The sequence below is a fragment of the Oryzias melastigma genome, linkage group LG17 (genome assembly GCF_002922805.2).
Source record: "Oryzias melastigma strain HK-1 linkage group LG17, ASM292280v2, whole genome shotgun sequence".
In the NCBI taxonomy this organism is placed as follows: domain Eukaryota; kingdom Metazoa; phylum Chordata; class Actinopteri; order Beloniformes; family Adrianichthyidae; genus Oryzias; species Oryzias melastigma.
In genome coordinates this window covers 19,487,387-19,503,618 of record NC_050528.1, presented here as the reverse complement: position 1 = coordinate 19,503,618, position 16,232 = coordinate 19,487,387, and the positions used below count along the sequence as shown (strand labels likewise).

The following is a 16,232-nucleotide window of genomic DNA, read 5'->3' as shown; positions in this document are numbered from 1 at the left end:
TTGTATTAAAGTCGCACGCCGTATTCCAGAGAGGGCTCACTTGACAGCAGTTTAGCGAGAGCGTGCTGGCTTGACACCAGTGTTATTTTTGTGTGTTTTCCTGTTGGGGCTTTATCCGGCATGAACAGCAGCAGACAAGTGCATCATGCCCACAACAGCAACGCACGAGAATAAGCTAAACATTTCAACACCACCATAAACCCCCACATGGCGACATGTTTTAATATTTGTTTGGGGGGAAAAAATTTTTGCTAGCTAACGCTGTTTGCCACATTTTGTTTTTACGATAAACGTCGAACACTCCCTAAATTAAATGCGGCGCTTTCATTGTTTATCAGACTAAACCATCATTAGCTCAATGAAATAATATACATTAAACACAGCTATGAACCGTGACGCATTTACATTTCAAGAAAAGAAGAGCATAACCCGTGAAGTACGTGGGTTTGCAACGATATTTACAGAAAATTAAGGATACAACGAACGAACGATATTTTTTTATATCAGTTAAAATGCAAGCGGCTTTGCTTTCTACCAATCTGTGACTGCAGCAGCTGAAGAAGCTGCAAAGAAACCCATAAGACTTGATATAAACTGATTTACCCGTCCATTGCAGCTCTTTGTCCTCTTCTGTCTGCTGATATTTTCGCACACTTCGAAGCAGACAGCATGCAAAATGGACCCTAGGCTTCTTCCTTTACTGTTTCTCAGCCCAGACCAACAACAACGTTGTCGGTGCTTTGTCGCCACCTTCTGGTGGGGGTGTAGATTGCACCCATTTTTTTTAAAATATAAAAATCTTTCCTGCTCTAGAAATCTTCTAGAGATAAAAGATACCCGATTCTTTATTGCAATTATGCTATGCTGTATTAAGGACGTCAGAGAGTGATTAAATTCATTTTGTTGGAGTAAATCATAACTTGTCCTAGCACTGGTATAGTTTTGCAATGTTTGACTAGATTTGTTAAAAACATTTTTCCTTCCAATTTGTTACTTTAACTATAACTATAAATTTCAGTAAATAATTTTGTGGTCTTTGAAAGGATATTTTCAGTTGAAACCAAGCCTATGCTATCTGCTGAAGTTTTGTATTCAGACTTCAGGGCAGTGGTGTCCAAACATTTTGCAGAGGGCCAGATTGTGTGAGGTGAAAACACGTGAGGGCCAACCAGTTCGTGTACATTCTTTGAGATTCCTGCTGATATTCTTATTATTTTTTTCAAAAAACACAATGTATCATTTTTTTCAGTTTCTTTTTATGTTTTTAAACATATCCGAACAAAAGTGGAGTTGAAAACTTTCAGTTAGCTTTTGTATTTTACAAGCTGAATTGACTACATTTTTATAGGGAGAATTTATTTGAGATTAACATAGAAGTAAAAAACATATTGAGTCCTAATAGGAGTGTGAGAAATATTAATAAAAACACTGTAAAAAATATGTTCTTCAACTTCAATTGTTTGCAGGTTCAATGCCTTACACTCCACATCTTTATTATACGCACATTGTTTTCTTATTTTCTGAAAATAATTATTAATAGTAATTTAAAAGGGAGTTGCTTTTCTATCTAATTTTTCAAATGGCTATAAATGTTCAAATGAGAACAAATAAAACACAAGTTTGCATGCGTGGCTGTTTTAAAGAATTTTATTCAAATCAAAATGTTTACACAATTACAGTGAAATATTATCAGAGAATGACTGAGATTTCATTTTGATGAGAAAAACTCAACAATAAAGGTACATTAAATATCCTAATTACAACAGATACAACAAAAATGATCTCAAAGCATTGTGATGTGTTGTTACTATGGGAATTCTGCAAAATGTTCTTATTATTCAGAAATAAATGTGGTCAATCTGTTGATTTTTCACAATTAAAAGTAACTGCTAAATGAAATATTGATCTTCAATACATTATAGGTGGAAAACTCTGATGTTATCAATCCGTTTAACAGACAGGATTTACAGGTATACCCCTCTGAGGTACATGAGGGGTCTTCCTGGCAACCATCTGGATGCAGTTTATGATTGGACACACAGTGAGGCACAGAGTGCAGCCTGTGCAGCTGTCAGTCACAAAAGGAAGGTGGGTCTCCGGGTCGAACTTTATAGCCTGGATGACAGAAAAAAGTCAGGTTTCAGGATGGAAAAGAATGGTGAATAAAAATGGGGACACAGCAGAAAGATGAACAGACCTGGTATCCAGAGTCATTGCAGGTCATATAGCATTTACCACAGTTGATGCACATGTCTTCATCTATCAAAGCTTGGACCTGAGAAAACATGGTAGGTTAACACGTGTGTCACTTTTTGTGGAAACTTTTTGATAACAATTCAAGAAACAAAAAAGAAAATCGACAAAAAAAGCAACCAACAAGTATGAAAAGTAAGAAAAGGTAATCTACAGTGGCCCTGAAGGGCAGATAACATCAACTAATTGATAAATGCAAAATCATGTTAAGATCACAACAACATTTAAAAAAGAAAAACAAACACACAAAAGCAGCATTTCATCTTGGAAAAAAAAATCCAGAAACCAAAGGGTAAAAAAACAAAAATAAAAACAGAAATGATCAGAAAAATGAAACACAAGGAGAAGCAGGAGAAGGTTAAGTACGATGGGACATTCCCAATTTGATGATATCCAGTATCACTTCGCGTCAAATAACTTTCAAATTAAATTATTTACTGTATAAAGAGAACTGGACTGAGTGACCCCCCTTCCCTCATGCTCCAAATAGGAAGAACCGGCTGGCTCCAAGAAGCCAAAATACCAAAGACCTCTATAGAGAAATAAATACCGATTACTCAGTAATTAAATTTATCAGAATAATCATTCTTGTTATGATACACATTTTTAACATCTTCTTGACAATTCTCTTTTTTTTCGTCATCATATATTTTCGCTATTTAAAGTTATTCAAGCTATAAAATTACCAATTAGTGAAAGCATGTGGTGCCCAGTGAATATTTGATTGACAGATTCTATGGAGCCCACTTTTAGTGAAAGGGGTCAGACCCACTCAGACCAATAACTGTCATCTGGCTCCAACATGGGAACTTCCGTATTGAGGAAAAATGGAAACTGTATTGGCCTCATTTCATTGGAGCCAGACGGAGGGCTTTTTTTTATGAGGGATGTCACATCCACTCTGTCCAGTTCTCTATGTACAGTCAGTAGTTGAAATGATGGACAAATGTCATCATCCAATCAGCGATGTCCCATAGCACTTTCGGTTTCAATAAAAAAGAAATAAATAATTTTGGAAACAAAATTAATTCTCAGAAAAAAATGAAATGTTAAAAAATAAAGCACAATGAGAAACATGAAAAGGTATTATGGGACACCACTGATTGGAAATAACTTTTTTTCCCAAATAGTTATTTTTGTTTTCTGACATTTTGCTTTGTTTTCTAAAATGTAATTTAAAAAAAATATATTTGTTATGCTTTTTAAATTGTTTTGTGGTCATTAAAGTGTTTTTACATTGATTTGTTAATGTGATTTGCACTTTAAGGCCACCGTAGTTATCGTTTCAAAAGCTCTTGTAATACTCTCATGTGATACATGCAGAAGAGAGTGAACATCTACCTGCTCCATGTTGTCAAGCTCATGGTATGCTCCAATGTGGCGCAGTGCTCTGGCTATCACATCCTAGAAACACAACAAGCTCTTATTTCTCAGAAAGAAAGGTGTAAATCGTTCTTGTAGAGCTGTGAGAGTGCGACACACCTTGACTGCAGGAACAGGCTTTGCTGGGGTGTTGATTCTGCTGATGTTGGGCTGCTTTACATCTGTTTCACCGGCATCTCTGAGCCTTTTCTTGTACTTTGCAATAGCTTCTGTCTTTTGCTGGAGGTATGGGCCAAAGCTGGGGAGTCCCTATACACAGAGTAGTACATTGAAAACTATTTAAAAAACACAAAAATGAGTAGTAAGCTTTTTAAAGTGTCAATAATTAGTTTAATAAACATCATGACTTATCATCGTGTTGAAAGAATTACAAAACAGTACCTTGCCAACTAGCTCTTGTAGTTTTGGAACAGATTTTCCTTTCTGATGCTTCTGAGTTGGAGGAGACTGACCATCCCAGTCCTTCAGTTCCAGGCTCTTCAGGTACAACAAGGCCTTCAGCCCTGAAAAGAAGCCAATATTTACAGCAGCAGCACTTTAAACAAAGAGCTGCAGAAACACGAGCTATGGATTAACATACCCACACAGTAATCCTCAATCACTGTGAAGTCCTGGTTCTGGATTGCACTGCAAACCTTTGGAATCAGACAAATAGGACTGAATAAATAACAAATAGAAGTCTAAATACACTTTAAGGATTTCTCTTTTCATTGGTGGTTTTTAAAAATATCATATCATTGGTTTATTTCAAGCATAGATTGAAAAATACAGGACAAAACACACAATTATTTCAAACTCATTACAGAAACAATTAAATGCATTGATTAGAAAATAGAAAACAAAAATAAAACACACTTATGTCACATTTGGTTCATTAATTTTTTTGTGATAACTAACTAAAATCAGTAGAGTTTGATTTATTGCTTGAAAAGGAGTGGGAAGAAGCAAACTTATATAATCCCACCCCTATTTAATCACTTAATTTCACTGTTTTGCATAATTATGTAATCCGGTTCAAATGTGCTGAGGGTTATTCACATGTTATTAGTCAACAGGAGCTCTGTGGTCACCTGCAGCACAGACGCCCCTGCATGAAGGAACTGGAGCCCCGTCTCTGCAGAGTCAATCCCTCCGGTGGCCAGAACGGGGAAACCTGGGATTGCTTTAGCGATGGCTGACACTGCTTTGAGAGCGATCGGTCGGATGGCGTTACCTGCACACACGTTTGACCATGTAATTTACTGTGCATCCAACTCAAAAAGGGATATTAGCTCAGAAGAACCCACAGGAAAAAATGTTTTTATTGTTTTAGTTTGATTAATGTTTTCCTTCTTTTTGCTTTATGCTTTAGTTTTTTCATATATTTTTTGTTTGCTGTAAGTGGTGCTACCTAAAATAAACAAATAAAAAGTAAATTAATTTTGAAAGCTCAGAAGAAAACTGTTTATGGGTGGTGTACACATAATCTCCAAAATGTAACATATAGGAAAAATTAAAAATTAAATGATAATCTATAGTGGACTTTGTATATCAGTGCTAGCGTTCACATTAGTAGTTAATGCTTAGCCACTGAATGGTTATTCATTTTTTAAAGAAATGTTAACTATATTAACTATCAGCAACAATGATTCAATATTTGCAAAAGTGCTGCTCAACTAAATTAAAAAAAAAACATCTACAGCAGTGAAAAGGTCATAAAAATACAAATCTATACTTTGTTCATCTGGAGCCTTTAGATCTTAATGTAAATAACTGTGTGTCAGTAATATGGAAAATAAAGTAAAAGATTGTGGGTAGGCATATTGATGTGGAATTCACAAGAGCAGTTGTATTTAAATGTTTTTTATTTATTTTTTATTTTAATTTTTTAATTTTTCGTTTGGGTTTTTGAACCATTTAGCTGGATTATTATCAGAGTCAGAGTTTTAATCGTTAAACATTTGGGGTGTGTGTATCTATGGCCCTGTGATGGACAGATGACCCGCCTTCAGGCAGATAGGAAAGCTCCAGCGACCCCTGTGACCTTGCACAGGACAAAGTAGGTATTAATGGGTGGATTTGAGCTGTTTATATGCTTCTTTATTGTCTTAAAATCTTGCATCATCATGGCTTGACTTTATTGTTTGATGCAGATGTATTATAATATGAAAGTTGTTTATTTTCTCATGTGAAACACAGCAGCTTCCCATAGAAACTTTTAATATACACCAGCATGTTTACAAACCAGATAACTATAAGTAATGTACCTGGCTTTACATACACTTAAATCAACAATATTTGTTTGAATTTTACTTTCATTGGGGCTGAATTCTTACCCGACACCCCTCCATATGTGGTGCGCTTGCCCGCTCCAACACTTGGCCACGGAGAGCCGTCGGCCTTCAGTTCCATCAAGCCTGAAACTGTGTTGGTGGCTGTGACTCCATCTGCACCGCCTAAAACACAATTTACTCCTGTTGTGTCTGCGAGATGTTCCAGTTTGAACACAAATAGCTTCCAACTAAAATATTAAAATGCAATCAGAAGGAAAATGTCATCACCTTCATGGGCAGCTTTGGCGATGTCAACAATATTGGTGACGTTTGGTGTCAGTTTGGCAAAAAAGGGAATGGAAATAGCTGCACGCACCCACCGGCATATGTTTCGCACCAACACGGGGTCCTCGAGAGGCACAAAAAGAGAATAATTTGTCTCATATTTGCACTAAATTCGAGTGGTTTGAGGAGAGTGTTTACCTGACCACAGGCCAGTCCCATGCCCCTCTCCCCCATCCCATGAGGACACGACAGGTTCAGCTCCAAAGCGTCTGCTCCTGACGCCTAAAAATACATCAGAGGTGGTTCAGTTGTAGCTGCTAATGAATAATCATTTTCTTTTAATTATTAAGAGTCCTACCTCTGCCATCTTTGCCAGTTCTGTCCAGTCATCTTTGTTGTAAGCACACATAATGCTGGAGATCACCACCTGATGACAAAAGGTTTTAGTTTATAACATTACGATGGATTTTTAACAGGCACAAAACAAAGTCATTATTATGATTGTTTATTGGTTTGTCTCTATGAGAATACATTAAAAAAAAACTTTATTTAAACAGGCGTCATTTAGTTTGTCTGAGGTTATGCCCGCTAACTTCAGAATGCTCGTCGAAAAAAATCAATTGGAATTTTAGTCCTTTTATTAAAAGTTGAATCAGACTTGTACAGAGTACTCTGGAAAGACAAAGACCTATAAAATCGAGCCCAGATATATGTGCCCCAGGCAGGCCTAGTGTGACTTCAGGCCAATGTCTGGCAGGACAAAAGACCCCCCTCTCTCCAGTGGTCTTTCATGGTCATCTTCATCAAACCTACAACCTGAATGATCAGTGTTGATGCTCCTGCCCCTCCCAGAGTGTTCATGTTCCTGTCCCTACCAGAAATTTACAGCTTTTCAGAGGAAAAGTACTGATTAGGTCCATGAAATTTTCCCAAACTGGTTTCAACTGGTCAGGAGATCCATGTGGGTTAATTTAACAATTCATTCATCAATTTGTTAATATGAAGGTATAAAAGTGTAACATAATAAAAAGATATATATAAAACTTAATGTAACATAGAATAAAAGTATAGAAAACCTTCATTTCCCCCTTTGAGCTCTCACAAGAGTTCCTTTGCAAACACTAAAAATGTTAGAGATTGTATCTAAAACAAATGTGTAAATTACTGGTGTCATTAGGATTTAGATTAAATATGAATGCAAATATATCAAATTTTTCCAACAATTCAATACAAATATAAAATGTGCATTTATTAAAGTAAAATTCAATCATAATTGGTAATGAAGTTCATTGATGGATATTTCAGTACGTACATTTTTGGGGAAGTCCTTCTTGAGTTCTGCGACAGATTGACACCAATATGCTGCAGTTTTCTCACTGATGAGCTCAATGTTGAGGAAGGAGCTCAGACCTGGTCCAAACAGAGGACCTGAGGTGGTTCCACGAACGATACGAGGAGACACGTTGGTCACCAGGTCCTTCGGGAACACAATGAAGAAACTGTTTCAAATGATGGCATTTGATGTTTTACTTTGAGATATTTGACTGTCTCCACCTTATCCAGTCCAAACGTCTTGGTCAGAGCGAAGCCCCAACCTTGTTCAAAAGCTCTTCTGATCATGGCCGTGCTGGTGGTGGGAGGAGCAGAGGCGAGTCCGAATGGGTTTGGGAACTTTATCCCGCAAACCTCAACGCTGATGTCTACCTGGTCTATTGCGGTGTAGAACAACGGCAGCTTTGGGACTGTGTCTACCATCTGTCCATGAAGAGACTGGGAAAGAGCAGATTCAAAAAAACTGAAAAACTGTTTTTACAACTGAGTGTGGTTTTAAATACACATTAATACAGCCCAAAAGTCAACATTTTATGACCTTATGCAGGTTAATACCTTGTAGCACAATACAATAACATACATTAAAGAAAAACATTAGGCAAATTAAGTTTTTTAAGAATAAAAACAAAAATATCATGATTTTTTGCCCATTGGTGAGTTGAAACATTACAATTGAATCCAACAGGGCTTATACCTGTATGTATCTGTGGATGTGCCACGAGGCTTGTTTCCCATCGTTCACAGACTCCACAGTGGTGTTTGCCAAACCTGCAACGTCTCCGCCGGCAAACACCCACGGCTCGCTGGTCTGCATGGTCTCAGTGTTCACCTCTGGAGTCCCCCAGCGGGTCAGCTTCACTGGAGCCATGGCTTCAGTCACTGCACAGATGCACGACAAAACCATCCGTTCCAATCATCTTTTCATAAAAGCGTTCCCATGGGTCTTCTAATTGTGATTTTGTTTTTGGAGCCCAAATAATTTGTCATTTTTTAGGACATAGTTTCTGCAGAGAAGCAGGAGTTCAGTAGAATTGTGTCTCTGAGTTGTTGAATAATGTCACAAGAGCATGTCCTTCATGGAGTTGGTCTTTAAATACAGACTTTTTTTTTTTGTTTTGTTAGTTTTTTAGTTTAAACTCATAAGTACAGGAGAAGTTGCTTCCATACCTTTAGGATCACTCAGAATGGACCCAAAAGCACTGATGATGTAATCAGCCTTCAGCTTTACAATTTGCTCTTCATCCTCCAGCCAATCCCCTTCCTCCGTCTGCTCAGTGCGGCAGAACTGTAACCCAGCAACCCTTCCATTCTTTATAATGACCTCACGGGGAGACAGGAAAGGCAGGAACTCGCACTTCTCCTCCTTTGCCAGCTCCATCTGATCAACACAGGGCAGCACATGCATTTGTCTGTCCTCCCACTACATTCAAACGTGCGTGAAGTCTCCCCGTACCTCCTCAGGGACTGCTCTGATGTTGGTGAACCCTTTCCTAAAGCAGACGTACACTCTCCTGGCTCCACAGCGAAGAGCCGAGGTGGCACAATCAAATGCAGTGTCACCGGCCCCTAAAACGATCACTACTCCTCTTAACTCCGGCAGGGCGGAGCGGCACTGGCACATGCCTAGAAGGACAGGAGCACATAGTGATGCAGAACAACAATGCACACTTTCAAATGTGCCTTTCAGGATAAATCAAACCCAGAGACCTCAAAGTCTTCTGTCCATATTAATTTTAGACACGAAATTGGAGGAGTCAAAACTAAAGGAATTTAGAACTGAATGTTCCTATCGGAAAAATGGTTGATCTGGCTATACGGTGGTCTTAAGAAATACATTTATCAAAATCCAAAATTTAAAGCTTAGATGAAGAAACCCCAGAATATTCAGAAGTTGTAAATGTGTTTAATTGGCCCCAATAAGACAACACACTTAGTTTTAGTTCCATCATGTCTCACAGGAATTCAGGAAGTAGAAACTTCAACAAATGCTGATTTAAAAAATGTTTCTAGAATATTTAAAAACTTCTCTTTTTTTAATTTATTTTGGCTGTGTTTTTTTATCACTTTCGGAACCTTTCTCCCCTGATGCTCTGGTTTTTTTAAGCCTTCTGAAGTTCTTATCCTTAAAACTGGACCCCGTCTAACATCTGCTGTTCTCTCAGGCACTACTGAACAGCTTCAGTAGATGTGGTTCTTCAAATGGAATTGAATGAAAGTGGTTTCATAATGGACTAAAATGGTATTTATGAATAAATGGATGAAATGACCCTCTCAGTGCATGTGTTGCAGATTTGCAACAACTAAATGCTAACTACCTATTACTATCCCATGTGATCATTTTTCCCAAATATCTCATTTTTTTTCTATTACTAAAGCTTAATTTGGGTTAAGAGCCATTTGGATTGAGCTTGACTCTTTTTTTAAATGAAAATTAGCTTTTTCTCTGATAACTTTTGGGACACTAAAAATAGTGACCCAAAGTATGGCGTTGTAAACTAGACCAGGGGTGGGTAAACTATGGCCCCAAGACCATATGTGATGGATTAAATTATTTAATCTGGCCCTACAAACTGGAACAGGTTATATTGATAATCCTTATCAATGTTTATTTTCCCTGTAATTCTGGTGTCTACCCATAGATGGTTTACTACAAATACATTGACCTTATTTAAGTTATTCTGCATTCATTTGGTGTTGGAAAAATTTTTGTTTTTCTGACAATTGTGTGTTTTCAGAGTCATTTTCCTAATTATTCCAACACCACATGATGTAGAATTTATCTAAATTTGGTGCTGTTACATCCAAATTCCAAAATTCCAAAATGTTCTTTTTTAAAATCTGTATATGTTTTCAATCAAAATTAAAGCATGTTTTCGTCCACACTCCATGTTATTTCTTTCTCTAATTTGGCCGATTAGCAAAACACCACACATCTGCTCTTGGTTTGGCCCTTCTGTCAAATTTTAGAACCCTTTGTGGCCCACGACTATAAAGTCCAAACTGAACTAAGTGGGAGCTCCTCTCACCTTTCTTGCTGGCAGATGCCACCATAGGAAGGAAGTCTTTTGAAGTGAAGAAGCCATGATCCCCATTTAAACCCTGGAAGATTTGTGCTCTGTTGGCCTGGGGGAGACCTACAGTCACAGAAACCTTAACTCACATTTACACAAACACACTACAGTTGATAAATGAAACACCATCAAAGGAATCTCACCGATTCCAATGAAAACAGCTTTGAATCCCTCCTTCTTCAGCGACGTCATGGTCATTCCATTCACTCCTAAACCCTTCTCACAAACTACCTGCAGACGCCACAACAAACGGGTTTATCAGAAAATATGTACACATTGTAGGCATAAAATATGTTAAAATAAATACCTTAACTCCCAGATCCTTCATTAACTCTATTTCAAACTGAACCACCTCATATGGAAGACGAAACTGAGGGATTTCTGAAGTGCTGTGCAGGAAGAGGACATCAATCATGAGTTATTTTCTTATGATTCTTTGAGATTTTGCATCTTCAAATCTGGATTTCCAATTTTTTCTACAATTCATGGTACCTGAGCCCACCGATGTACTTCTGTTTCTCAAATATAGTGATGTTGTCATATCCAAGACGAGCAAGGAAAGAAGCACAGCTGATCGATGCCGGGCCGCAGCCAATCAGAGCAACAGGTGAGTGATACGACTCCGGCATCTCATTGGCTGGTGGGAGATCAGGATTCCTGACCTGAGGGATTCCCATTTGACTGAACACCTGAGAAAAAATAACAGACATGCAACAGTTGATATTTACTATATTGCAAAATACTATTAATGCATTATTTTGAAGTTTAATTTGTATTTTAGGTGTTGGAAATCTAAACCAGACAGGAGTGAGGAATTTCATTTTAGGATTAAGGCGGGAACAAGAGGCATTAAGGTGAATTTAATGTTTCATTTGTACCTCAGTGGCAAACTGCTGCAGTCCTCCGATGTTTATGGGTCCTTCCTCTGAAGCGTAGAGGTTACAGCCCCCGACGCACAACTCTGATGTGGGACAAACCATCCCACAGGTCAAACCCAGAGGATTGTCAGAGAGAATGGCTCGTGCTGCTCCATAGTAATTCTGTGGCACGAACAAGATCACACATTTATTGAAAGAGTATTGTTTAAGACTAAAAATTAACCCTTCATCAGCTGAAACAAAAAGAATGCATTTCAATCTCAATGTGCGTCCTACGCTTTAGCAAATATTTGGCAATTTTGATATCCTATGTTTGTAGGATGATTGTCCCACCTTTGATCGTGTACATACATTTCAAGCCCCACTCCGATCATCTTTTAAACTGTCTCAAAAGCATTCCCAGTGGTCTTTTAATAACTATTTTGTCGTTTTTAATAAAAAAAAACCTGTGTTGTTTTCTAGAAAATAGTTTCTACAGAGCAGCAACAATTCATCAGAAATTCACCTCTAAGTTGGCGCAGAGCAACTCACTTCCCGTTATCCATCTGTTCACACTCTCCTGCTAGCTTATAGTCCCTCACAACCTCAAGCTAACATTAGCGGTACAAAAAAAGGGCAAGCAATATTGTAGCCATCCAGTACAGTTATGAGCCAGATGGCAGCTCGGATTAGGAAACAAAGATGAACATGGATCTATTTGTCTACACGTGGATGCATCAGAATAGAGGAGAGCAGGGAGCTTGTGGCCCGCTGATCGTAGTTTCTATGTACAAATACAACCTTTTTCTAATAGGATTTTTTTTTTTGTTCACCTCAATTTAAATAAAGAAATACTCGAAAATTGAATTTTAAGCTTAATATTCTTTAAAAATGCCACAAGAACATGTTAAAGACACAAAAAACTCGATTTTCATCAGAGTTGGTCAATCTGAAGGTAACCATAAGGTATGATATAGAAACTATTCACACAAAGGGATGGAGATTACTCTCTGAGGGGATACAGTAGTTTAAACAACCAGTAGTTAGAACAATTGAGGAAAAGCATGTCTGTGTCAGTGTACGGAATTAAACTGTGGAATAGCCTTGAGAACCAATACAAACAATACCTGGACATTAAACAGAGAAAAACAGATCCTAAAATACAAGATAAATGAACAAAAATATTAAATATCCAATTATTTATTGTGAAGTGTATAATGTGGAAAAATAGATTATGTAATTATGTTGAATATTATGGAGTAATATGTGAAAGCAGCCAGAGAGACAGGCTTAAATAAGCATTGGCTTCTGCCTATTCCCTTTTTAAATGTGTATTTTTGAGTTCAGTTTAACAAAGACTTATTTATTTCTATTTCATTTCTTAATTAGGTTGTATTATTTTGTAGTATTCTACATTTTTTGTTTGTTTCACATGTTTGAAATAAATCTAAATCTATAAAACCCAGGATTTAAGGCCCCAGCTGGAATTATTGTATCACCCTATAGTCTCTTTACCCAATCATATCTCTTATAATTTGTCCCACCAACTGTGAACTGAATTCACATGGGACCCACATTTTTGCCCATTTTCAGTCCATGTCCACTCATGCCCCCTCACACAGAGATAATCTATGTTCATGCACATGTTTACACTAGCATGTGAGCGTGTTTCTGTACTGGACCTTGCTGGCGATGCTTGTAATGAAAGACTTGATGTCCAGGTTGGTGGGACAGCTCTTCTGACAGGGAGCATCGGCACATTTTAGACACCTGAACACAGATTTTATAAAGCAAGTCGCTTTAAAGTTCCTCACGAAACATGCAATTTAAAAAAAAGCACATTCAGAATCATGATGACAGTGGTCAGTACATGTTTGTTTGGCTAAAATGTGTTTTAAACATTTAGTCTTATTCAAAATAAACATATATATTACAGTTTTAGAGCCTGAAATACTTTTGTACGTAAAACACATTTTATGCTGTTTTACAAGTATATGTTGTGTCCGTTGGAAGTATATTTTATAAATGTCTATGATGAATTCTGGTCAAAAGAATAGATAAAATTGTACCTGTATGCTTCTCGCAGAGCTCCCCTCTCACTCAGTGTTGTGTGCTTAATATCATCAAAGTTGTTCTCCAACTTCACACAGAACTGAGAAAGCAGAAAAGGATAAAGAAGTGAGTTTCAACACCAACCCACTCCTCTGAATCTCTTTGTGTGTGCCTCACATCACAATTATTCTCAGGGTTTCTCTTCCAGTGTTTCTTCTCCTTCTTCTTGTTGGCTGTCGATGTGATCTGTGCGTGAGTCTTCACTCTGGGATTGAGAGCCAGGATGCTCTGAAAAAGAAAACAAAATTATTCAATGTAAGCAAAATGCTACAGCATAAATTGTAAATTATTGTTTTGATTACTTCCAGGGAAAACACTGATTAAAACGCTTGAATCTACTAAAAGTGCCCCACAAATGGCATTTAAACCTTAAACCCAAGATTAAGGATTATTTATTATGTAATCTTTGCAGGATTTCTAAGATAGAAAATATTATTTACAGTAACATTTTAAGAATTTGATAGAGTGAAAAAATCAAATTGTAGCCCTTTTTGGCTTCTGCATGTTGAAATAGTTTTTATTACAATAGAAATGTAACAAAAAAATGTCGATTTCACAATAATAAATTCAGTTTTATCACACCTAAAAAGACACCCAGAAAGATCTAACCTCATCATATAAGATAAAATCTGTATTTTAATAATGCCTCTTTATGAGAATTTACTTACCCTATAACAGCATAGATTATTACGATTAACAAAACATTACCACAAACTAACTATGTATGTAAAACCAAAATTGGGGTAAGTTACTACCAGGGTATGAAAGAAAATACTTTTTCCAGCTGTTTTCACAATATGTACATTCATCCCTGAAAAAATGTGGATGTTTGTTCTCAGGTGAATTACAGACCAAGGCGGGTGTTGTGCCAAATATGTTACCCCTACCAGAATCTGTTTCCCCTGTCGCATTGTTGATTTGTTTTGTAACACTCATATTTGGCGTAAAAAGAAGATGGATATTTACTGTGTACTTCATACTGGGGTTTTTGGAAGTAAATGGGCATTTTTGATATTTTTTCCTAACACATTTTACATAAAACAACAATAGGAGAAATAGATTCTGTCCGGCTGCTGATCCAACCTGCAAGAATCTGTGCCTCCCCAATAATTTGCAGTAGAAGCAACATCACCATGATAATATAGCAACAAGCTGAATAAATGAGGTTTAATAACATTCAAATCAAATCTCATGAAGGTCATGAAAGTTCTTGAAGCAAAATTAATCAACCAAGCAAGTTGAATAATGCTATGCTATTTTAAAAATAAAATAGCATGTTAAAACAGGATAGAATTAATTTAAAAAAAAAAGTACATCACGTGAAAAGCAACACTTTTTCACGAGAGTTTCACAACTGCTGGTAAACACTTCCTCTATTCTCAGTATCTCTTTTATAGGAAGGCTCCGCCTTTTCACAGGAACAGTGTGTTCCCCTCCTTCCAGCCACGTGCTGCTCAAACCTCACTGTGTGCATAACAAACGTCTGGTTGAATTCAGACATGAAGCTGTTGCTTTAAACACTTTGAATCCAGTTTGCTGAAAAATGTTTCATCCATGAGCAAAGTTAAAGGCTTTAAACTCGAAAAACCTCCGAATTTTTAACTTCTGCTCCAGGAAATGTATTATAGGTTATATTTAAAACTTTTAAAGACTTTCCACTTTCACTCTGTACTCACTTAAAACATTTGACTTCCCGCAACATTATTGGAAAATGACTTCAAAAATACAAAATGCACAATGTTGAAAAGCTATTTTCTGACAAAAAATTGTCACATTATTCTCAAAATGTAATTTTGTACCAAGTAACAAGATTACATTTTTAATTTTTAAACTAAGATAGTAAATGTTAGCAGAAAATTGTGGTTTGCCTTTGATGTTTGATCAAAATAAAGGACTCCTGCAGCTTTAAGCAGCACAATTTACCTCAATGTCTGGAAGATCTTTACTCAGCATGTTTCTGCCCCGATCAGCGACAAAAAGGTTTGTTTTTAAGTATAATGAAGGAGATCCCGGCGGGTTTTCTGGATTAGATGCGTCCGAAGCACTGTCCGGGACAGCCCTGATCGCAGAGGCTCTTCTCCAAAAAGTGACTGTGTGTGTGCTGCTTTCCCTCTTCCCTCCTCTGCAGAAATGTTAGACAGCGTCACCAAATTTGTCTCTTTCCAAACGTCCACTTTCTGATAAGGTGAACTTGGGGGTAAAAGGTTCTGTGAGGATCAGAGTTCTGCACCAGTGGAGCATGTTTCCAAGTGCGTTGGACTTGACCTCAGATATGTGAAAGAGTTAACATTGTAATCTTTTCAGTTCAAACTCCACCTCTGATGGGGCGTGCAGCCTGTAAGCACTTTTTTTCTAACACATTGTACAGGATTGTTAATCTTTTTCAGCCTCACATGTACTTTTTTCTAGGTCTGTGGCTAATAAATTCTGATTATGACTTAACTTAGATGTAATTATTTAACATGCAGGCAATGGATGACTTATTTCAGAACTGAGCCTATGATGGATCAAGATACTGGTGCTAAGTTGGTTAAATATTATTTTTTTTTTATTAAAACTTGTCTAAACTTGTGCACTTTGGTTTCCCCTTCATTCTTTATCAAGTGTGCAACATAACCAATATTAAATACATATTTTATATGACAGAAACATAGAGATCCTTAAATTTTACGTTTTATTCACAGCCA

General features: G+C 37.1%; 2 protein-coding genes across 2 annotated transcripts in view; both read right to left on the bottom strand.

The window, feature by feature from the left end:
* LOC112147402 (polypyrimidine tract-binding protein 2) overlaps positions 1 to 740 on the bottom strand; it is a 24,369-nt gene extending 23,629 nt beyond the window's left edge. Inside the window, exon 1 of the mRNA XM_024273755.1 lies at positions 604 to 740. Coding sequence (XP_024129523.1) covers positions 604 to 671 — 68 coding nt within the window. The 5' untranslated portion in view covers positions 672 to 740. The remainder of the gene's footprint in view (positions 1 to 603) is intronic.
* Positions 741 to 1,631: 891 nt separating this feature from the next.
* On the bottom strand, positions 1,632 to 15,795 carry dpydb (dihydropyrimidine dehydrogenase b). Its single transcript, XM_024274101.2, has 25 exons — positions 15,469 to 15,795; positions 13,663 to 13,773; positions 13,503 to 13,585; positions 13,116 to 13,203; positions 11,455 to 11,616; positions 11,069 to 11,265; positions 10,884 to 10,965; positions 10,720 to 10,807; positions 10,532 to 10,639; positions 8,959 to 9,128; positions 8,673 to 8,883; positions 8,200 to 8,384; positions 7,728 to 7,943; positions 7,486 to 7,650; positions 6,532 to 6,600; positions 6,372 to 6,455; positions 6,177 to 6,297; positions 5,952 to 6,071; positions 4,707 to 4,849; positions 4,217 to 4,271; positions 4,018 to 4,139; positions 3,736 to 3,885; positions 3,595 to 3,657; positions 2,198 to 2,275; positions 1,632 to 2,115 (listed from the first exon to the last, which is right to left on the bottom strand). The coding sequence occupies exons 1-25, from the start codon at positions 15,496 to 15,498 to the stop codon at positions 1,951 to 1,953; spliced, it is 3,066 nt and encodes a 1,021-aa protein (XP_024129869.1). The 5' UTR covers positions 15,499 to 15,795; the 3' UTR covers positions 1,632 to 1,950.
* Positions 15,796 to 16,232: the final 437 nt, after the last annotated feature.

What these genes read in the sequence shown, in the direction of transcription:
- dpydb (XM_024274101.2), bottom strand. Translation starts at nt 15,498, where the DNA reads ATGCTGAGTAAAGATCTTCCAGACATTGAG. An exon ending in TGAAGGATCTGGGAGTTAAG is followed by an intron (nt 10,808 to 10,883) that starts GTATTTATTTTA and finishes TGGCGTCTGCAG; the next exon opens with GTAGTTTGTGAGAAGGGTTT. An exon ending in CGCCAAAGCTGCCCATGAAG is followed by an intron (nt 6,072 to 6,176) that starts GTGATGACATTT and finishes ATTGTGTTTTAG; the next exon opens with GCGGTGCAGATGGAGTCACA.